Source organism: Thunnus albacares, chromosome 9 (assembly GCF_914725855.1).
Source record: "Thunnus albacares chromosome 9, fThuAlb1.1, whole genome shotgun sequence".
NCBI classification, from domain to species: domain Eukaryota; kingdom Metazoa; phylum Chordata; class Actinopteri; order Scombriformes; family Scombridae; genus Thunnus; species Thunnus albacares.
Genome location: NC_058114.1, coordinates 18,844,840 through 18,868,284, shown reverse-complemented (window position 1 = coordinate 18,868,284; position 23,445 = coordinate 18,844,840). Strand labels below are relative to the sequence as shown.

Genomic DNA, 23,445 nt, shown 5'->3' with positions numbered 1-23,445 from the left:
TCTCTTTTCCTCTCCCTCCCTCCCTCCCTCCTCGCAGCCTTGAGTTCAAGGTCAAACCAGGCTCTATGGAACAAGAAAATAGTGAGTCATTGTTTTTAAAAACAAGTGACAGTGACCCGGCACCTCGCCTGCCCCCATCACTTCTTTTTCTCTTCCTCATTCTTTCTCTATGTTTATATTTTGTCTCTTTGTCTCCCTCTGTCTGTATCTATCCTTTCGCCTCTCCCTCCCCTCCCCATCTCTTTTCTCCTCTCTCCTTTGCCAGTGCCGGAAGGTAGAGAGATGGAGGCGAGCCAAAGTCACCAGTGTGATCTGATTTAGGCCTCTCTCTTCTCTTGGCCAGCCATCTGACAGCGCAGGGCCTGCATGTTGCTCTTTTCTACCCGCTTCAATCTGCCACAGCCTGGCCCTGTGCCACAGCTGTAACGGGACCCAGCGTTGTATATAAATAGGCTAGGCCAGCTCCCTTTGCCATGCTCTTCAATGGGAGGCTGAAGCAATGGAGGAACAGGTGCTCCAACCCACCCACTCCTCTCTCTCACCGCTCCGTCTCCCTTCTCAAGCCCCTCCACCTTTAACTGATGTCCTCAAATGTGGAAGCACAGGTCATTCGTGATGCAAGTGATAGCTACACTCGCTTGTTGTATCACTCGGTCATTGTCCCCTTTGACTGTTAACAGAAGGTTTTAAAACTGCCCCCCTCCTTTTTCTTTCCCGGGCTCACGTACTGTTATTTTGGTCCTCAACTCTCTTTGTTTTGGAGGTACAAGTTGGTACATGTTAATCAAAATGCCTCTCATGCAATTTCTCAGCATCATTTTTCACTGTAGAAGCCACAGCTTGGCAGTGGGCGCATAGGGAGCTGGCTTTACTTCTCAGGACTTTCCACAGCTATATTAACAAACAAATGCATTTTTCCACTGGCAGTCCACTTGGCACCGCAGCCGCATATTCTCTCTCCTGGGGTTTGTTCAGCAACTGCGCTGTTGACAAATCTATAATCAGCAGATCACCTCATCAGGGGCAACGTGCGCCTAAGCTGACAGGGAGGGGAAACTTCTCACAGTCCCGAGTTAGCTGCCACCTGGTTTCATGCTATACAGGTCTGGTTTCACGCTAAGCTAATGTGCAGCCGCCCTCTGCTACAGTGAAAGGCAGAGGCATGGCCGGTCCGTGGGCCACAGAGGGTTTCAACTCTTACCTTCTAAAACTGCCTCTGTGATCCACTTTCTCACTGCCAGCCAGCACCGGGCTAGCCAGCCAGCTACTGTTAGTTGATGCATATTAAATTCTCTGCAGGGAGCACAACTCTAAAAATAAAGAATCTGTCTGAAATTATAGCTACACTATGACAGAGGCTGCAGCTGAGGGTGCTCACTGAAAAAGTGGAGATGGCCCTTTCTGTCAGAGATAGCCATTACATTACATCGCTATGACCTCAGTTGCACTGATCAAGCTTAAGTAATTTTTGTGCTGTAATTACAGTGACTTTATGCAATGAGCTAATTCTGCTTTATATCTGACCAGGGGAGACTGCAAAGATGGGACTGTGGTAGTTGATCACATGCTGTTAATACTTTTGGCATTTGACTGATGTCTTTAGTGTATCGTAGACTGAGTGCAAATTAGCAAGAAGTTTGGTCTTTAGTTCACACTCATTACAAACAGCCAATACTAATGATTTAGAAACATCTCGGCTAATATTCCTTTTGAACCAAGCAATAAATTGAAGGGGGGGAAAAAAGTAAAAGGAGAGATGTTAGACAGATGTTTTCTTTTTCTTCAAACACGCTGCATAAACTTCCATCTTACATTCGACAGACCCTCGATTTGCTGTGCAGTTAAATCTAAATCAGAATAATTTTTTGCCCTCCCCTTGTCAGCACATAGCTGCCTCACACTGTGGCTGGATTGTGTCCTCAACGTAAAGGTTGAAGTAGAAATGTTGAAGTTTGTGTGAACAACAGTAGCTGCTGCTATCTTGAAAACAGCAATTTATTCAGATAATGTTACAACGTGAATGTGTGAAAAGAGCTCATAGGTATTCACGCAATACACATAATCACAAATTATTATCAAGAGAACTGACATTTCCAAGGATGCAGTTACATGTACAGTATATTTAAACTTTTTTTTAAAAAAAACCCCAAAATATATACATTAAAATGTTGTAAGGGAATTTGTTAATCTCCCTTTGAAGACTTAAACTCGTTCACCTCGCTCCATCTCCAAAGCTTTTTCCTCTGCTGTTTCTGTTTGTCTGACACCCCCTATACCTCCCTCCCTCCTCCTCCTCCTCCTCCTCTTCTCATTCCTGCTGCCAAATTAAGTGTCAAACAGACAGGGAAGGCGGGTGGATGGCCCACATTTCTCCTATAGAGGTCCACAGTATGGTACAGTACGTTCCAGTCTTTGCTCTGTTATTCCATTCTCTGTCCTGCTCCGATACAGACCTGGCCCCCTTTTTCCCCCCCAGGCTCATTAGCGGCTGATTGGGTTGTTATTGTAATTAAGAGCTCTTGTATAGCCAGTGAGAGCACCAAGCTGTCTGCTTATGGGTGGTCCTCAGTGGGAGGGTGGGCTATAGAGGGGTCACGGTCATTGTCCACCAAAACCCCCCCACCCCACTCCACCCTACCTACACAATGTCTACCAGTTTTTTTCCAAATCAGATATGAAGCTCTATTGTGGTGATGTAAGTCAAATTGTAAATTAGAGCAGCAGTTCATTTGGTCTGTTTTGTAAACCATTTCCTTTTTTTTTTTTTTGATGATGATGAAAAGATGAAAAACTGTGCAGCAGGTGTCTCCCTCTTTCTTTACATTTTGCTGCTTCTCTGTCTTTTTGCCCCATGTACGTCCCTCATATATCCAGGCTCAGTTTGTTGGATGTTTTTATATAGGTGAACATTGCTTATTGTTGTGTTTGTGGCCAGTAGGTAGCAAGCTCTCCCCCTCTTCAATCCTCCCCCCATGAGGCAGTTTGTGTGTGCATGTTGCCTGTCATGTAACAGTGGTCCATAGCGGCCTTCCATTCATGCATGTGATCACCAACCGTCCTGTAGGTCCCTTACGTCACTCTGCGTTCCTGCCTGGGCTCAGGTTACACTTTCACCCTCCTCACTCCCCTCCCATCATTTCTCTGACCCCCCCCCATCCCTTCTTTCCCCTCTTTGCCCACAACCCTCTTCCTTCTGACTCAATCCCCCCTCTCTCTTTTTGCTCTCGTCTCCTCGTTCACTCTCTTTGCCTCTCCTGTGTCCCCCTGCTCCTAAACCTGGGAGGGGAGAGGGAGGAGATGGCTCATTATTTTAAAGACACAGTGGCTCTCGCAGCCAACCCCCAACTACATAACAACCCTTCCTCCCCCCAACTCCTTTACTCTCCCTCCCTCTCCGTCCCTCTTCCCCATCTGCCCCCTGATGACCCCCCCACCCACCCCCCGACTCCTTCCTCCTCTCTCGTTCCTGTCAGTCGAAAACAAGACTCCATTTTGCAGAGGGAGCTCCCAGCAGCACCGTTTACTGCTTCCCCTCATGGCCCACTAACATTTCTTTGTGTCAATAAAGCTTCACCAACAGGAGACGTGACATATGTGCTTGATGGTTAGCATGCTGTGTGAGGAAAAAAGACCTAATTTTCAGCATCATATTTCTTATCTGCAGTGAGAAAAATACATTTAAGTGAAAAGGTCATGTTTTTGTTCTCTTGGTTTGTCTTGAAGATCATTGTGGGCAGAGGTGAGTTGCACCCTGGCCCTGCTGATGTTGCGTAATGTAGTTTGTTATGTTGTTGTGTTGCACAATAGGTATCCGGTTAGCGCTGCAGGCTGACAGCGAGTGGGTGGCCTGTAGGCCTGTTTGATGTGTCCAGGAGATAAGGCAGGAGGGGCAGAGAGGTGTAAGGTTGCCGTTATCACTGAGAATAATACCAACTGCCACATAGGAGAAAAAGGAGTGTGTTTTTGTGTTTTGGTTTCTGTTACAGTATGTATCTAATATAGAGGGTGTGGCTTAAGTGAGCTGGTTAGGTGGTGTGAATGAGTTCCTGTTGTTTTGAACTATCTTTATCTGATGAGCTGTGTAACAACTAAATATGGATATAGTCTTTTTTTTTTATAAGTTGTTTTTGTTTTGGCTATAAAGCTGACTATGTGAAGATGTGTATGAGGAAATATGGATACATTTAAATACTTTATTTACATGTTGAAATGCTTTGACACACATGGTGAGGTACACAGCCTGGTGTAACTCTTCTCACCTTGTCGGGTTGATGGGAGACCAAGGTCGAACGATGGACAGTAACTATCTGGTGTTCTTTTCTGCTTTATAACGGATGATGGATATTTTCAATTTTCTCACAGAACAAGAAAAAGTGGGAAGTTGACAGCAGGAGCAACTTTTAATAGTAGGCTACTGGGATGTGCCTAAATTTCAATTTGACATTTTTTCAATTTGATACATTTTTTCAAGGTGACAACAACAGACATTTGCTCCATTACAGCAACCAGTTGGCACCTACTAAAATATGTGACCATTTGATATCTAAGTTTGACTTTTTGCAGTCTGGAAAAAATGTAACTCTGAATAGCTCAACCTTGATGCCAACATGCTGTTGTAGTAAACAACATGGTTTTATTTGACAGCGTAGTGATTACAGGCTTTACTGGCTGCTATCCATTATAAGGAGTCACTTAAACCATTCCGCTGATGTGTTGCTGGTCAGAGTTTGTACCTAGGTTGTTGACATGTTTGTCTGGCTAAACATTAACAGAATGGGAAGTTAATAGGTAGCTTACACCTGGGAAATAACAACTCAATGGAACTATGCAGGTCACTGCAATATGTTTGGACTTTTCTGTGTTTTTTAAGATGCATGTTGTAGTGTAATTTTTGACTTTGAATTTTTTTTTGTGCATAGTGGTGGTGGGGGTTGAGTGTAATAAATGGGGGAAAATAGGTGGCAAGCAGGGTTTCACTCCATTAAGATGCATGAAAGACACATATAGTGTGTGAGACTCAGAATGTGAAACCGCTTCCGTGTGAAGAGGCTCATTTTGCCCTACAGGCACAGGCTCACGTCCTTCTTTAGTGTTATTTTTTTTGCCCTAAGATAATGGTTGTTCTTACTAAAAAGAGCGTGTTTTCCTTTTATGAATGAGACTTGACAAATCACAAATATTTAAATTTGTGTGACAACCTCACAACCTTTTAAACCATTATTTTCTTGTAGTTGCAATTGTAATTCAGTACATGACAGAGAGAAGCAGCCTAATGTTTGTTTCTTGTAGTGGAAAGAAGTTTGAAATGATCCGTTAACGTATGGCATTTTAATATTCTCACATGTTGGTTATGGTCCATAACCATCTGTTTTAGGCCGTAATGGCTGTTAGTGTGGTTGTTACAGGACATACATGGTTAAGTCATGTGAACAAATTAGTATTTTATGTCTCCCCACTACCAGTGTGTTAATGAGAATGTTCACTGAATGGGAATGTGTGTCGACACTGTGTGTACATTTCTGTGTGTACATTTATGCAAATGGACCTTTCATTTTTAACACCGTGTTCGAACATCACACGTCACATCAATATGTCAAGCAGTAAATTATGTCTTTTTCCACGTTAAACAGCACATCTATGAACACAACTGGTGCTGGTCAAATGCTTAAAACTGACACTTGTTTTAACAAGGTGTTGACAGACATGTCTGCTCTTTTTTTTTTTTTTGCCACACTCAAGAAAATTTGACATTTTCAACAACTCATTAGCAGAGCAAGAGTACATGAAAGCATAAATGTAAAGAGGTTTATCGGGTAGACACACATCCTGCTTGAATGATCATTTTCAGCTCTTCAAGACAATTCAAATAAGGAGTAAAGAAGGAAGTTAATAGTAACCAATCTGGGCTGCGTTTATGCTATATTTTCATACTTGTTTCTATCTTGATTTCTTGATTGCAGTTGTAAGAGAACAATACGCCTCAGACAAACCATTTCAGTAAATGTGCTAACTGATAATACACCCATCCTGTGACGGAGAGTCTCTGTTGTTTATTTGACAGCTTCTGGTTTTGATGTACTGCTTTAACAAAGCATCATGTGTGAACAGTGTTGGCACTCAATATGGAGGCCATGTGTATTGAAAACTAGAGGTGTCCTCTTGGTTCTTTGTAATCCTGTTTTTTTTAAAAGAAGAAAATAACTCTTTTGTTAGCTTTCTAGGATAACTGCAGCAGTAGAAATATTTTCCTTGTTACACCTGTCTTTTACATTTAAAACTGTGTATGGATATCCTACCTCCTTCCCACTCAGTAATTTTCCTTTTAGCTGCTGTATAATACATTGGAAATGTGCATCTTGTTATTTGTAGCAAGCAACAGCAGCATGCCGTTTCCCTCTGTACATCTCCTTCAGTAACTATCCCCTAATGAATTCTCCACTCCTCTGATGTGTGTATGAGTGTGTGTGCGCACGCATTTGCTGGTCCAAATGTGGGCTTGTGTGTATGTGTGTGTATGTGTGTGTGTGTGTGTGTGTGTGTGTGTGTGCCAGTGTGCAGCAGCTAAAGAGTATGAATGAGCATGGATAAGCATTTTGCTTCCAGGCTTCATTTCTGTTAACCCTTTCATGTCTGCTTCATTCAGATCAGACAGTGCCGTACAATAATTTCCTCTCTGGAGAAATAGCACTGGAGCCAATGAAAAGCGAGAGACTGAGTGTGTTAGAGAGAGAGAGAGGGAGAGAGGGAGGGAGGGAGGGAGCGCTTGCGGCCAGTCAGATTGTAGAGGGGACTTGAGTGAGGCTGCCTCATGGATGGATCTGCTCAACTTAATGCAAAACACTAGTGGTTTCATGGCTTAATTGGGAAAAAGAAGGATCTGTTGATGTTCAAATCCGCTTGTTTTAATACAGTTGCAACTCGAGGACGACTCTTTATGCCTGTTTTGCCGAAGTTGAGCTAATTGTAAGGAATGTCATGTCACTCGGTTTACACTGTGCTGGATTTTCTGCACAAAGTTATTAATACTCAGCAGTGAATATATATACTCCATTTTATGTCCATCCTGTTTATATCAATGAGGGTAGATTACATATTAAAAACATCTGTGGGTATATAGCAATACAATTCAACAACGCCACAAACTAGAAAGAAAGAAATTACCATAAAGTTGAGCACCTCTCTAAAATGGTTTACATAAAAACTGAATGTTATAACCGTCATGAACATAGCAGTTATTTCAAGGCTCTTTTACTTACCTAATAAACTGGCAAATTAATGTTGACTGTGTTAATGTTTTTTGTTTCCTTTCACTGGGAAGCTCCGTGGTATAAATTATTTTTAAATTTATGAATGAAAATGCAGGGAAACACTCAAAATGTGTCCTAAGAAAACTGTAGTAAGCCTTAATAAAATGATTGGATGATCAACAACAACAAAAAAAACACTAGTAACTTGTGTCTATATTTTTGTTTCTCACATTTCTGCTTATCTCTATCTTTCAGTTTGTCTGAGTAAAGACATCCGGAACAATGTGACCAACCTCCAGTCGTTGGAGAACTGCACCATCATTGAGGGCCACCTGAAGATTCTGCTCATGTTCAAGACCAAGACCGAAGACTTCCGGGGCCTCAGCTACCCCAAGCTGCGAGTGGTGACCGACTATGTGCTGCTGTTCAGGGTCTACGGCCTCGATACCCTCACCGATCTCTTCCCAAACCTTACGGTGATCCGCGGCAACAACCTCTTCTTCAACTACGCTCTTGTGATTTACGAGATGCTGCAGTTGAAGGAGGTGGGCCTTCACAGCCTCATGAACATCACCAGGGGCGCTGTGAGGATCGAGAAGAACCCAGACCTCTGCTACCTGGCTACTCTGGACTGGTCCAAGATCCTGGACTCAGTGGAAGACAATTACATCGTGGCCAATAAGAACGATGGGGAGTGCGGAGATGTGTGTCCAGGCACGGCCCAAGGTCAGACCATCTGTCCGCAGAACACTATCAACGGACACTTCAGGGGACGATGCTGGTCACAGAACTACTGCCAGAGAAGTAAGTGTACATGTGTGTGATTGATTCTTTAAACAAAGAGAAAAGACAGAATATTCACTGTATTCAGTCTTTTTTCCTCACACTGTCCTGGTATAGCTATTAGAAAGTCAGTTTTTTCTCTGGTGTTAAACCAGCCTCATACTCACCAAATTATTTAAAGAATCACATTTAGGTGTGAAGCAGAGGAAAAAGCTTCATGTTGTCAGACATGTTAGTATAACACCTTTCCAGAATCCATCACATGGCTCATTGCAAAGTGATCCATTGAGACACACGATGAGAAAATGCACTGGAGATTTTTTTTTTTTCCTCCCAGAAATCAATTGAGGCGACGGATGTTTTAATTTCAAATGGTTTATATAATGATTTCTATGATGTGGAGGGTTGCTCCTGATATCAGAAGCCAGGAGTCGTGGACACGCCACGCCCTCTGATTAGCATTCATTGACTGGAGCATTGTGGGCAAGCGATCTGTAATTAGAGGCTCGGGATCTGCTTGATGTGTGAAAAGACTCAACTGTATTATTGAGTCAGGGGAACTGCACACTCAAAGGTAGGCATTAGGGGAGGAAAATGCAATGAAAGAAAGCCGGTTAGAGCGAGAGAGTTGATGGACAGGGATAAACGGTATAGTACACATGTTTGTTAGAAATTGTATTTTCTCTCCTTTCGGTTAAAAAGGAACTGTGGGTTCGCTTGGTGCTGCCGCCAGCCAGCCTGCCAGTGTGTCGGCCAGTCAGTCAGTTAGTTTTTCCTCTCCTACCATAAACACAGAGAATGGCGTCTATTGTAAGACACACAGAGAGAATGCTTATTATTTTTTGAAGGCGATTATAGCTTGTGTTGTTTTTTTCTCTTCTGTCTCTGTGTCTGACAGAAAGGCTAGCATTCAAAGCCTAACGACCTTGGCCATGTTTATACTTGAACATCAACTGTTACAGCCCGCATATAATGTTGGCTCCTCGATTTTCTGCCAGGTCTCACTGTCGGGAAAGTAATACAGGAAATGGCCTTCTTTGTGTCTCCGTCTCCTACACACACACACACACACACACTGAATGCCTTAGAGTTTTGACTTCAACAAGGTATACAACATTCAGTGTTGTTTTTTTTTTTTTTTTTTTAGCATTACAGAGAAGTAAAGCACTAAAGTTTGTGTTTTCCAGGACAGCAGATGTTGGACAACATTCTGAATACTAATGACGATCTTTAAACAAGTTTCTAATGACACCATTAAGAGCTCAAGGTTCAGATGTAAGACAGAGTTTGTGTGTGGCGCAAACAGCCCTGACCATTAAAAAAGTAAAAAAAAAAAAGAATGTCAACTGATGAACATAAGTGAGTTCACAGTGCGTCAGACGACATCTGTGCATGCGTGTTCATGTCTCCTTCAGATAGGCCAGAAGAGCAGGTATGACGCTGTGCTCCGCATCATGTGACAGGCACCAGTGTAGTCAAGAGCAGGAGCCATTTCTAGAACATGATGCAATGGCTGTCTGCCCCTGCGGCGGGGGGGCCGGTGGCGGGGTGGGTGGGGGGGGAGAACAGGGGGAGTGTGAGTGTGTGCGGGCTACACATGGGGATGATATGTGTGCACTTACTGTAAATGTTTGCAAGTGTTTGTGTGTGTTTGATATACAGTACCAGTCAAAAGTTTGGACACACTTTCTAATTCAAGTGAATGGGAAGGAGTGTCCAAACTTGGCCGGTGCTGTATGTGTACTTAAGTGCATGTTTCCCCGCTGGAGGTGAGAGCTACAGTTCCACATCGCCACAGACATGTTTCCAGCCTTCAGTCTCTCAACCTTTAAGCTCTAATGCTCTGATACGACTCCTTTTTTCAAACCAGTGCTATTCTAGCTTAGAACAACATACAAATATAAAACAAAAAGTAAAATTAGCGTAACAGTAGAAGCAGTAATAGCAATGTTATTAGTGAGCTTTGATACCACTTAATTAGGCAGCTTAATATTACGCAGGTGTAGCAGTGTATACATGGCATGTCACAGCACGGCAGGTCAACCTAGATGAGATGAAAGGATGCGAATATCAAGAAAGAGAAATGTTTTGTTTCCCTTGGGTGCTTGTGCAGGGCTATACACTGGAACACGTGCTGGGTGGTGTCGTGAGGAAACTATAGGATCTTTAATTAGAGCTTCTGTGAATGAAAACTCAGTTTACAAACTTAGATGCACACATACACACATGTGCGTGTGCACACGCGGGCGCAGGGTGGGGGGAACATTAGATGGGGCATTAAAGTTTATGTGTGAGTGGAAACTGTGGGGTTGTTTTTGTTGTGTTTTTACAGGGTTCCTGTTGCCTTAGGTAAGAGCCAGGGGAGAGCCTGCATTCCTCTGATCTTACACATGCTCCTTACAAGCAGGAAAACCACTACGTGCGTGTGTGTGTGTGTGTGTGTACGTGCGTGTGTGAACCCAGAAATGTCATGTTTAACTGTGCAGGGCTCTTAAGTAACTTGTTGGCAATCAAAACAGCCTGGAGAGTGTAAGAGATGTGACATTCATTGCCCAGTTCTGTTTTCGCTGTTGTGTGTGTGTGTGTCTATGTGTGTGTGTGTCTGGTGTACATATGTATTTTGTGCGTATGTGTACTGTATATTTACAACTTTGTGCAGGTAGTTGTTTGGATGTGGAGGTCAGTCCAGTAGTAGGTTTGTCAAGTGCACTCAGGCAGCAATTTTCTCAGGTTTTACAAGCTGTCACAAGTCACTGTGGCTTTGTTACCTGATTGAATGTTGTTGGTTGCTTGTTTTCCCTCCAGACAACCGTAGCGAAGTGGCAGATTGCAGATTAGGGGTAGTAGTTTTTTTAATTTAGTTTATTTTTTATTTTTATTAGTTTATTTAACAGAGTTGGCTATATAGCTCATTTAAATCTGCAGTGTCTGGGCAGATATTAAAACAATTAAAAACAATACAATTAGCAAAACTTACAAACAGTACATCACATATAAAACATCATACAAAATGTACATTACACTCTCTATGTTAAACAGTTGGTTCCATACAATGGTTTATGATCAGTTTGTCTTGAGCCATGTTTCAAGTGTTGTTTTAAACATACTGAAGCTTGTATATTCTCTGATTATGGGTGGGCATTAGGTTCCATTTATCTGCTGCTCTGACCGAAAATACTGATTGTCCGAAAGCAGTTTTCCTACACTTAGCTGAGCAGTCACCTCTGACTGATGTCTGGTCTCCCTAGCATTGTTCCTGCAGAATGACACACATTGTTTAAGCGGTGGTGGCATAAGATCATGAATTAATTTGTACATCAGGCACATATCTGCAAAACAAAGAAAACTGTCAAAGGTCAATAAATCATACTTTTGAATGATGGCACAATGATGGTAGCTCCTTGGTTTTTTATCAAGAATTTTCACAGATTGTTTGTAAAGAGTTTATAATGGTTTTAGCGCAGCCATTCTTGCCTGGGAGCTAGTAATCGGCTTCACGGACAGTGTGTGTTGCGCTGTAGAGCGAGGTATCAGAAAATCCCAATTCGTGACACAGATGTAGATCAACAAATCAAAACATCTTCCAAAGCTTTACAAACCTGAAATCCTTCAACCATAAATTACAGTGTTCTGCATGGACTAAATCAGTTTAAATATCTTTTGAGCAGTGACCTCCTACATGTGGTTACATGTAGAGTTGTACCTACGTGTGCCAAGTTGTCATATCTGGGATCAGTGGGATTTATCGACCACTGGCACCTGCTGTAAATGAGACAGACAGGATGTGTAGGCATGTGGATACGACCTCCGCACCCACATGTTGCACATGATGCATCCAGGATGAGTAAACTTCACTTGGGTAGAACTGGGTTGGCTGGTGAAGTCAGTTTATTCCCAGATAGCTTTTGCTGTTGCCGCTTTTGATTTTGAAGTGAATGCTTTTGATCCAAAATCTAATCTTAAAAAAAACAAAACAAAACAAAAAAACAACGTAACTCTTATGCACAGTAAATGGCCTTTTAACATATATATTGAGAGACTTATATTGTCATAGAAACATGTAAAAGATGTTAAAATAATACACATTTCTAAAAACAGTGGGTAAATTTTTTTACAAAGAACCTTGAGAATAAATAAAAGGAAGCCAGAGGACTAAATTTATCGATGTGACAGCTGTATTTACAGATGAGAGAGAGATGGATTGTAGATGCATATACAGGCAGATTGTTAGACGGAAAGCAAGCACACAAGACAGAGGACTGGATTTCCAAACGAAAGTACAGACAGAAATGAAGTGGGGGTAATATTCACAGATGAGAGAGAGCGAGAATGGGAGCAAATAGTCGATCTCCTGTTTAGATAAAGCTCTATCTGTTGCTGAGGTCTGGCACACTGTGTTCAGCCTCATAGACTCCAGCCTGCGCTATGCTTGCACAACTCACACACACGAAAACATACACACATGAGCAGGAGGAGAGAAAGCTTTTTCAGGTCAAAGTTCATTTCGCTTGTGCCTACGTGCTTTGTTGTTTGCTGCGATTGTTTTCAGGCACACAGCCACAACTTCACCTCCCAGTGACAAAAGCCATAGAGGGAAAACGCTCTCCCTCTCTCCATTACACAAACCGCTTTCAGAACGTCACCGTCAAATAGGTTACACCTGTACTGGCACGATTTAAATGGGTCAACGTGCGTCATCAGGCGTGGCTTTGTGACCCCGCCTCCTGACCAGGCTTGAGCGCAGTTTGGACATTTCGCTGCTAGGATTTTTTTTTTTTTCGTGATTTGGACCTTTTGAAAGACATTAAATGAACTTCCCAGCTTTTGTAAAAAACAGAGAGAGTGTACAGGAGCAGTTGACCAACAGAGAAAACATGAGGACAAATGAAAATGCAACTTTATGGTAATTAAAGTATGTAATGTATGTAATACTTTGGATTTTAAAGGAACTGGAACTTAATTGTCTTGTATTAAATATCACGTCATATACGCTGAGTTAGTTATTGGTCACTGTATTTATTCATCTTCTCCAAACGATTCAGTCCCTTAATTCAACTACACTTTTAGACAAAATCAGTCCTCATTCAGTGCCACAATTCATTCTTGATGCATGTTCTGAAGTTAATATGACGAATTAAGTGGGTATCCTCATGCTGTAGTCGTGTGTAGGTTTTTTTTTTTCTTTTTGTTGGTGTTGTGACTTAACCACAGTTGTGTCCTACATGAAAGTACCATGATGTATCCCTACGTTGTGGCTCAGGAATAAAACACACTTACTCTCTCTAAAAAGATAGATTTTGGAAGTTTTATGTGAGATTCAGTTGAACTTAAGACTGCAATTTTGTGTTGAACAAGGATGGTGGATTTTGTTCCTTTTTTTTTTACACCGTGGTCACACCAGAAAGGGATTTTTCACGACCAATCTGAATAATTACAGGAGGAATTATTACAGCAAATAATACCTTTCAGTGTACATGTCACATGTTGGTACCTAGAGTCGGCTTCAACTTGGACAAATCCAAATCCGTCCTCTGATATCTGTGTATGTTGCCATTAAATGGTTTCATTATTCTGTTTCTCTAAGGTTATCATATTTGTTTAACTTGTATATGTATTGAGCCTGTCATAAACTGCTGGTATGGTCTCAGCTGGTTGCCATGGTAATGGAAATTGCCATCGATGTTATTTCCATTAGTGTTTTATTTCTCACGCTATCAAATGAAAGTAGACTGTCAGTGTGGATAAGATGAGGGCCAGCTGAGGAGGCCAGGAGGGAAAAAGAAGGGGTTGGGCAAAGCAAAATAAACAGAGCAAAACAAACATGGCGGGGCGTTTCAAGTGTGGCTCCAGGTACACACACACATACCCAGACACACTCAAAAACCACACACATACACATTTTTGCCAGAGTGGCAAGTGGCCAAGCTAGAGGAGGCTAAAGAGAGAAAGAAAATGACAGTATTAAGGATGGAGGTGCTCAATGAAGCGTGCTGTTGGCCTGCGCCCACAACCAAACAAAAACACTTAGCTGGCCCCGGCCTCTTAATTGTAAGTGTCTCTGCTCAGGCTGCTTCCAGACTCCTCTCTCGATCTCGTCTTCTCGTCTACTTCTCTGTGGTTCATTTTCTGCAGTAGTTTCTAATGAGAAGTAAATGAAAGTTTTCCTCAAGCCGCTGTTCTTAATTAGCCATTTAGTGCTCAGTGGCAGTGAAAACAAATGAATATAAACCTAAAGGGTCAGACAGCCTGATAGTATAGGAAGTGTAACTGTTCATGCTTCATGTAAATGGAGCTCAGGTGTCCCAAAAGTGGGAAAAAAACACTGTATGATTTGGTTTCTACATGTTTATGTGAGTGTCTTTGTTCATGACAGGGACTAACTGATGTAAATGTTTGGGAGCACACATTGCTAATTTTGCATTACTTGAAAAGGTAAAAAAAAAAAAAAAGTTTCAGAAAAGTGTCAGATTTAAGTATGGCTGAGTATCTTTTTTTTATCCTAGCACTGAGGCCATGCATGAGTTTTGGTGGAGATATCAAAACTATCTATTTTTTTCTGTTCCTGACACTTGAAAAGTAGAAACAAGTTTTTCTATAAACCCTTTTTTGTTTAACAAAGGAGACAAATATCTCATGTTAAATGTAAAATGCAAGCAGCTCTACAGAAAAAACAATGCTCAAATAGAGTAGGCTTACATATGTAACATTTTTATTTAAATTAGGACCTATGTCATCAAAGTACTTGCTTGTAAAAGTAATGTTCAGATTATAACTGTGTCTATATTGTACATTATGGATGTCCACATGTGTATTCAGTGAGAACTGTCAGAAGAAGCAGAGCTGGTATTGTACATACTCAAAAGGCTTCATTAAATTTGATGTGTTGCTGATCTGTGAAGCAGCAACCTTTGCGCGTCTATTGAGTCACTGCTCTCAACACATGAGCCTCCATCTGGAGGAGAAGGCTTGTTGTTTTTCCGGTGTGCCCACCACATGCCAATCACCTGTCTAGATCACACACACGCTCAAATATGTTAATTCTCTTTTCCTCTGTTAATAAACATTTACGAAATGTACACCGCAAAGACAAGAAAAAAATACATGTAGTAAATACCTAAAGGCAATATTTGCACAGTTGTTTCTTGGTTTCTAAAAGTGGTTGCAAAATGCAACTAAATAACGGCAGTCTGGAGCCCTGGGGCCACTTGAACTTTGACCCAAATGCTTTTCCAGTGAGAGGGGACTTGAGCTAGAAACGCTATCCTTTTGCTGTCTTCACCCTCACTGGAATTAACTTGGCTGCCTGGAAGTAGTGGCTTGTTTTACAGTTAATTGAGTAAAACTAGTACACAGTTAAGATGAAAACACAAAGTGTCGGACATGTACTGCACACACAGGCTTAACATAGTGTGTGTGTGTGTGTATGTTTTTCTAACATATGCCAAAAAGTGGAGAGCAAACATGTAAATGGTAGTAGATGAATTGTTTCCAGATTCCCTCTCCTTCCAGTTCCTGAGTAAAGTGAATTGCAATTGATGTGATCCTGATAGTGATACACACACTGAACCGAGAGCTGCGTACATTTGTTCTCATCTTTCTCTCATTTATTGCTATAGACACAAGCAAGCTCTTCTTTGATGCTGTCCATTTGTGATAGTTAAAGCTTTTCTGTGGTGGCTTGTCTTACATCAACACACACACACACACACACACTCATTCACTGGTGTTTGAATTACCATGAATATCTTATAAGGGACAGGGAGTGAGAGGAAGAGACAAATACTGAAAGAGAGGGGAAGAGAAGAGGGAAGGAAGGATAGAAACAGACAGATGGAGAGGGAGAGGTAGTAATTGTGCTCTTGTGTTTTCCTTCCTGGCAGCTTGCATCTTTGTTAACAAATCCAAATTAACTTTGATAAGCTGGCACCAGTAATGTACGTGCGTGTGAGTTTTGTGTGCGTGCGTGTGTGTGTGTGTGTATTTCCCTCAGCCCGCTCCATTCGCACAGCGAGTGCAGTAGCAGGCAGGCAGTGCTAGCCAAGCGCCCCAGGGGATCTGGAAAACTCTCTCTCCTCTCTCCTCCAGCTCATCAATGGACTGGCACTCCCACATCCTGCTCTACACACACACACACACGCACGCACGCACAGAAAGTACACATGCATCTATGCAAGTGTAACGGCGCACATTCAGATAGACACATACAGGCCAGATACACACTTGCACGCAGAGCCAAGTGGAGCACAAACGTACACACACAAGGCTAAGTGGAGCACGCTGCTACTGCTGCCCACTATTCTGACAGGCGATTGGCTGTTAGGAGAAATGTAAGTAGCCTATAGTGTAGAGAGGATGGGGGCTTCTGAGGATACGAGCATGCTGGAACAAGATGTATGCCTACTGTTGCCGCACTGTGCTGTTTCTTTTATTTATTTATTTTTTTTACTGTCAAGAGGAAGCGAGGCATTCCTCGTCTCTTGATGCCCTCTTCTTCATTTCCCTGCATTTTTAAAAAAAATACACATTTCACATCTGTTAACTTACTGAGAAGGAGACTGATACCCCTTCCTAATGCGGGTAATAGTCTGATTCCCTCTGTGCACGTGTGGTTTTGATGTGTGTTTCTCAGTGTGGATGTGTGTGTTTAGCTGTGAGAATTTGTGTGTGAGCTGTGGAGGAAAGCATGTTGGCAGGCAAGCGGTTGTTACAGCCCGAGCTGTCTGAAAGGACTTCCTCATTACTTCCCGCCTTTGTCCAAAGCACTTCCTACTGGCGAGCTGTACAACTGGGCCCTGGGGGAAGGCTAGCGGGCGAAGAGGGTGTGATGGTGGAATATTACTTACATGTGAGAGACAATGAAAGGAAAGAGAAAATAGATGAATTGTTGACAGCTCTTTAGATCTGCAAACAAAATCAACAAAATGCCCAGCTCTGACAGAAATGTTTACTTCATTAATCATTTTGCGAACCCCCCCCCCCCCCCCCCCCCCAGTTGTTGAACCAATATGTCCGAATGTCAAGCCGGCCAGGTTGATGAAATGAGAACACAGGCAGCTGAGATGAGAGGCGAGCTGTAAGGATTGCATAAAGTGCTTGCTTGTGTGTGTGAGGGAGGAAAATAACACGACCCTCCCTCTTGCAGAGAGAAGGGGATTGTTTTCAGGTGTTTGGCCAGATCAGATGACTGCCTGCTTCCAGTTCTGACATCAACCCTACACACACACACACACACAGACACATAATTGTGAAGACACAGGCTGATCAACAGTAGCTGCATGTCCTGGTATTAGGCCAACTTGGTCCAGTGCTGACTTGTCAATTGATAGATCCAACCAATCCAAACATGACAACCAAGATTTATATTTAGTTTCACTTGACACTGGTGCTGAGTGAAAAATCCTTCAAATCTTGCACCACACATAAGACAGCGCAGTGCTACAACCACCGTGGGAAAATATAACCTTAATTGTGTTTATCCTCACTGAAGTATCCAAATGATCACCGGCGTGTAGTCAAAACACTGAACTTACTTTGGTTACATTGTCAGAAAATATGACCCCATTTTTCAATCTTAAAAAAAACAGTGATAGTAGTACAAAAGTAACAGTAATAGTAATTGAACCTTGAACTGCAATAAACAGTTCTTGTTGAGTTTCTCTTCAAACAAGCATACACAGTTATTCACAATACTGGGAACATAAGGGTACACACCTCTCCCATTTTCCCATCGGGCATGCTGAGCTGTCGAACAGTCTGCTGCTGTTTGATAAATTAGATAAATAATAATGTCAGTACCAGTTCATCATGAATTTAGTTGGTGTTGGCAGTTTTTACTTGTATTTAATACACAGAATGTTTTGGAACTTCACACTTAATTTTACTCCTCTGAACATTCCTGATTTATCAAATCTAAAGCCCACAATAAACAACATAACAGTTGACATAAAGATTTCTAAAACTTTATAACTAAAGGGAATAATAAAATGAAAAGCATTTATTGCAGTTTATTATAGCAGCCCTTCCACAAACATACACTAGCCTGAGAGGAAGTGATGATCTGTAAGTCAGTCAAAGCAGATACAGTCCCTACCTGCACATCATTAGCTCACTGTAAAAGGAAAAGTGCTGCTTCAGTGGAGCAGGGCAGCTCTGTGTATGTTCATGCATACGTGATCTCAGAACTCCGCATGCTACGGGCTTAACATAGTCTGTAACCACAGCTACTAGTATGTACTGTATTTGGAATATGTGATGCTTATGCTTTGTCAAATTCCTGGAATTTCATGGGTGGCTTTGAGGTGGTAATGGCTCAGCTGAAGGGGTTGGAGGGATGTTTGGACATGTGAAATTCTCAAGAATTTTGTTGTTACATCACCTTCTTGGGAAAGCAGCCTTTCCCACAGGTTGAGAAAGTATTTTCGGTGGTGTGTGGGTCGTGGAGGGGTTGTACTCATCTGACATATAATATTTGTCATATTATTATTATGCTTGCCATTTATTGTTTCCTGCTGGTTTTGATCATGTGTACACACTGGTTTGGTCAAGAAAGAATAGCCAAAATTGTTTTTACTTGAAATCTCTCAAAAATGCCTGCACTACAGGAAGCTCTCAAAAGTGAGTGCTGGAAATCAGCTTTGTGTTTCTAAACTTGATTTTCCTGAATTTAACTTGTTTATCCTCACATGACCTCCCCATCCTTGAAGTTGCTTCCAAACCCAACTCTTTCCACGCATTTCTGTCCAGACCGAGCTCACTTCACTGAATGTCATGTCCTTGGCTTTCAAGAAATTGCTCTTTTCCTTGAACCATTTAACAGGTTTCTCTAAGCGCAACCCCCCCCCCCCACCCTCCGACCCCCCCAGTACCCTCCAGGGAGTCCAACCCTACCCAGAATGTGTTAAGTGTCTGGGAAAGGAGCATAATTCTCAGTTAACAGGAGCTTTGATGGTAACCACTACCCCTGCTCAGGCTCTGATGGTGCAGTCCAGAGAACCTTTGTCTATTTAAGGCGATACTTGTGACACAAGGCTTAGGGGTGGGGGGGTGGGGGGGGTGGGCAGATGCATTGGGGAGAATGTGACCCTGGTTTGACCCACCCAGGTCAGGGGTGAGCAAGTAGAGGATGGGGGGAGAAGAAGGGGGTCAGAAGCTGGTGGGCCATTTGCTGGCCATAACTACAAGGTTGGATATAGACACATACATGCACATACATGTGTGCACGCAAGCATGCACACACGCGCACACACACACACACACACACACACATTCCAGGAGAGCTTACAAAGACAGGACGGAAGTGTCAATGTGGGGCATGGACAGGTGTGTGTGTGTGTGTGTGTGTGTGTGCTTGTGTGCATAGTATTTTTGCCAAGCAGCAAAGTCAGACAGGGAGAAATAATGTTTCTTCTTCCTTCTTCCTCCTCTGCTGACTCCCTCTACTGATAACCAGTTAGGACATAAAATCACATTTGTGCAGGGTAATGTATATGAAACAGTATCAAATGTCAGATTTAACTGCCAGTTCTGTAACTGAAATAAAACTCGCTTCTCTCCGTAAGCATCCTTGGAGTGAGGCTGGCCGCTCAGTAATCTGTCATGAAGTTTTGATGAGTGCAAATTTTATTTCCTCCTTTTGATATCAGCCGGAGCAAGCTTTGGAATTAAATTTTGCAGTTAGAAATCTCATAAAGAAATCTTGTATCTTATCAAGTAAAGAAATGCCGTCATGAAGCATTTTGTTATTACAGACGCTAGTTCCGTCTAAATCTGTGTGTGTCATGGGTAATAGCTCAGTGGCTGTGTCACCCCTCTACACTGTTGGCATCAATACACAGACTGGCGTCGCTCCAATTTGCAAAACAGGTACTTTTCCTCTGACCTGCACCTTGTACTACTTGTTTGTCGTTTGTGCCGTGACTCGTACCATTACTCAGGAACTGGGAGAAAAAAAATCTGTAGAATCTATAGTGAAACAAATCTGATGATAAATATTTACACAGAAACCAAAAAAAAAAAAAGAAAAAATGTCCCACACGCATGGGTGACACAGCTAACATTCACATATGAGTGAACATAACTTGTAAGATAAATAGACATATTGTTCTTCGTGCCAACATTTTGTGTGTGTGTGTGTTTATGTTTAACTTTGATGAGTTGATACGGAGAGCGTGACAATATGAACCCTGGTTAAGGTAATAGTGGAAGGTCACAGAATGAGGTTGTGAAAACTGAAACTGACAGCTTTAAGTCGTGGCTCCATAAAACAGGGCTTTTGATCACCGTTAAAACAAAAGGTTGCGCCCTTTGCTGAATATTCATCAAAAATTTTCTTTTTGCCATCAGTTGTTTCATCAGCTTGAACCCCTGGCCTCACTCCTGCTGCTGTCTCGAAACACTTAGGTGCCATTTTATTCTGCCGCTCTTCTCTTCTTCAATCAATCAAGTTAATTTGTCACATGTAATTATATAAGGTACAATCACAGTGAAATATAACCCCTCGAGTTCCTTTTAATTTGTGCATTAAAAAGAGTTTAAATAGCATAGTAATAGTAATAAAAGTATGTGTATGATTAGAGGGAGGTGTGGGGGGTGGTCTTAGGCAGTGACCTCATTTAGGATCCTAGTGGCCTGAGGGTAGAAGCTCTTCCTGAGCCTCTCAGTGCTGGCCTGGTGTATCCCGTACCTTCTTCTCTACTGCAGCAGGGAGAAAAGGCTGTTATCGAGGTGGTTGGGATCCTTAACGATTCTCCTAGCCTCATTCTTGCAGCACCTGGTGTAAATATTCTCTAGGCAGGGTAAAGCACCCCCTATTGCATTTTCAGCTGAACGAACCACTCTTTGCACGGCCTTGTGGTCCTGTCTGGTGCTGTTTTCGTACCAGGCAGCGATGTTCCCTGTCAGGACGTTCTTGATGATGCAGGAGTTAGAAATTCCTCAGTATTTGAGGGGATACCCGGAATTTCCACAAGCATCCGAGGTGAAACAGTCTTTGCCTTGCCTTTCTCACCACTGAATCAGTATGCAGTGCCCAGGTCAGGCCATTGGTGATGTGGTCACCAAGGTACTTGAAGCTGTCCACCCTTACCATCGAAGACCCTTTGATATTAAGGGGAGTATGGTTCCTTCCCTGCTCTTTCCCAAAGTCAAGTATCATATATGTTACAGATGTCTACACTGTATAGAGACAAACATGAGTAATGTCCTCAATCAAGTAAATCAAGCAAATTTTCCTCAGTCAAGTAAAGAAATACCATCATGAAGCATTTTGTTATTACAGAAGTCAGTTCTGTGCCGGATATTTTATTACATGACTATTTTGGTACAAAAATTTACCCACCAGTGTGGCAGATAGCCTTCCGAGATTTACTCGCCAAACGGAAAATCTACCCGCGTTTGGCACTTGACGGGTGTTAATTTCGGACCCTGGGTGTGAAAGGTGCACCCACCCATCCATTAACTTCTGCTTCAGCTGTTTTTGCTTGCTTGCTAACGATGGCCTCAAAAGCGAGCATAAAAGTTGTCTAGCTCACTTGCATCATCTGTCCCGATCATGCCATAACGTTCCCGTATCGTAAAAGTAACGTTGTAAAAACATTAAGCAATTAAATTCCCCTGACTGCTTATGCCATCTCCACTCTCATCTTGACGGTATGAGTGGTAATATATATTTGCAAGACAGATATAAAAATGCAATGATAATCCTTCTCACTTTGCCTAAATGCGTCTCTCGATGATACTAGAGTGGTGACAGCTATAAGGCCGCAGTAAAAACGGCTGCTGCTGTCCCACACTCATCTCTATCTCTATTGTAGCACAGGACAGGACTGCAGTCGTGCTCACAGTATACATTCCCTATAATTCACCATCTCTCCTCCTGTCCAGACTACACTTTGATGGCCCCGCTGCCCTCATGAAGAATGAATGCAGTTAATAATTTTACCGACATGGCTGGGATGTCTAGTCGTCTAGTCATGTGTGGAAAAGCCTGGAAAAAGGGTCAGACACTGCTGAAACAATATGATGAAAAAGTGAAGAAATGGTTTTCCCTGTCTTTCTTTTTCTGTCTCCATTTCTCTTCCCTGCTTCTGTTGCTCCACCTTATATGAAAGATCCTCCCTCTGCGCTCCCTCCCTTCTCCCTTTTTTTTTTTTTTTCCTCTCTGTCCCTCTGTTCCTTTGCTTTGTGCTCTCCCTCTCTCCCCCTCTTCCTTCCCCTTGCACGCTGTGGTATGCAGACATGCAGGAATTTCTGGGCCTCAAAATGATAGACCAAACTTGTCAGCCCTGGCTCCTGTTACTAAAGATGGCCGCCTTTGCAGTGTGTGTGCCTGTGATTGGTGAACGTCTGAGTTACTCCCCACGTGATTGGTCATAACATGTTTGTCCACAGCTCTTGTGTTGTTGGCAAAAGTGTGAATTTTAGATTTTTGTTTGTATTGGACACCGTTTCCATCTGTAATTTGTGACTGCTTAGTGACTATAACTCTTCCTGTCTTCTGCTTTCTCTTCTGCACAGTTTCATGCGTGGCTGCAGAAGCATATGTGTTATTGCATGTTGTTCTTTGTGTCTTCTTGCGTGTGAATGAGGGGTGTGTCGCTCGGCGCAACTCTCCATCCAGCTTAGGTAAATGAGAGAAACTTTTCATAGCACAACAGAAAACAGGGGTTTAAAGTGAATCTCAGTAGCAATGCATCTTGTCTCACATTCGCCATACACACACACATTTCTTTAAAATTTCAGAGAAACAACTTTAGCCGTAATGATACAACACTGTGGGGCTTTATGTACGACTGGTGTCTGAGTAAGTGGATACAGCAGCACATGTGTTTGCATCACTTCTTCAGTCAGTGGTGACAGTCTAAAGTTGCTTGTTTTTTGTCATTGATGTACTGTACAGATTCTTTCTTGGTCTTACATGATGATAAATTGAACATGTTCAGGTTTTGAACTATTTATTGGACAAAACAAGACATTTAATGATGTCACCTTGTGCTCTAGGATGTTGTGGTGGACATTTTTCACTGTTTTCTGATGTTTTTCAGATCAACAAATGATAGATGAATCGAGACAGATTAATGGATAATGAAAATAATCATTAGTTGCAGCCCCATAACAAATGCCCTCTATCTTGTCATGTCATATCCTAACAAGTAAAATGGCACCACCAAATTCCTTCAAATTAAATGGGAAAACATGCAAATTCCACACATGTCTGAGGAGGTCTGAACTGAGTGTCAGGATCCCAGAAAAAAGGATACTAGAGAGATAATGTAGCTGAGCACCCCTATGAGTTACAGGAGTCACCTAAAGTCTACACGGCCCTTACACAAGAAGAACAGCAGCACTACAACTACATGCAGCAGCACTCATCGCCTCCTTTCCATTTTCCCCATACTGACAAGTTTCACAGACCAAT

General features: G+C 42.3%; 1 protein-coding gene across 1 annotated transcript in view; it reads left to right on the top strand.

The window, feature by feature from the left end:
* The window catches only part of insrb (insulin receptor b), a 79,167-nt gene that overhangs the window by 15,965 nt on the left and 39,757 nt on the right, over positions 1–23,445 (top strand). Inside the window, exon 2 of the mRNA XM_044360924.1 lies at positions 7,503–8,051. Coding sequence (XP_044216859.1) covers positions 7,503–8,051 — 549 coding nt within the window. The remainder of the gene's footprint in view (positions 1–7,502; positions 8,052–23,445) is intronic.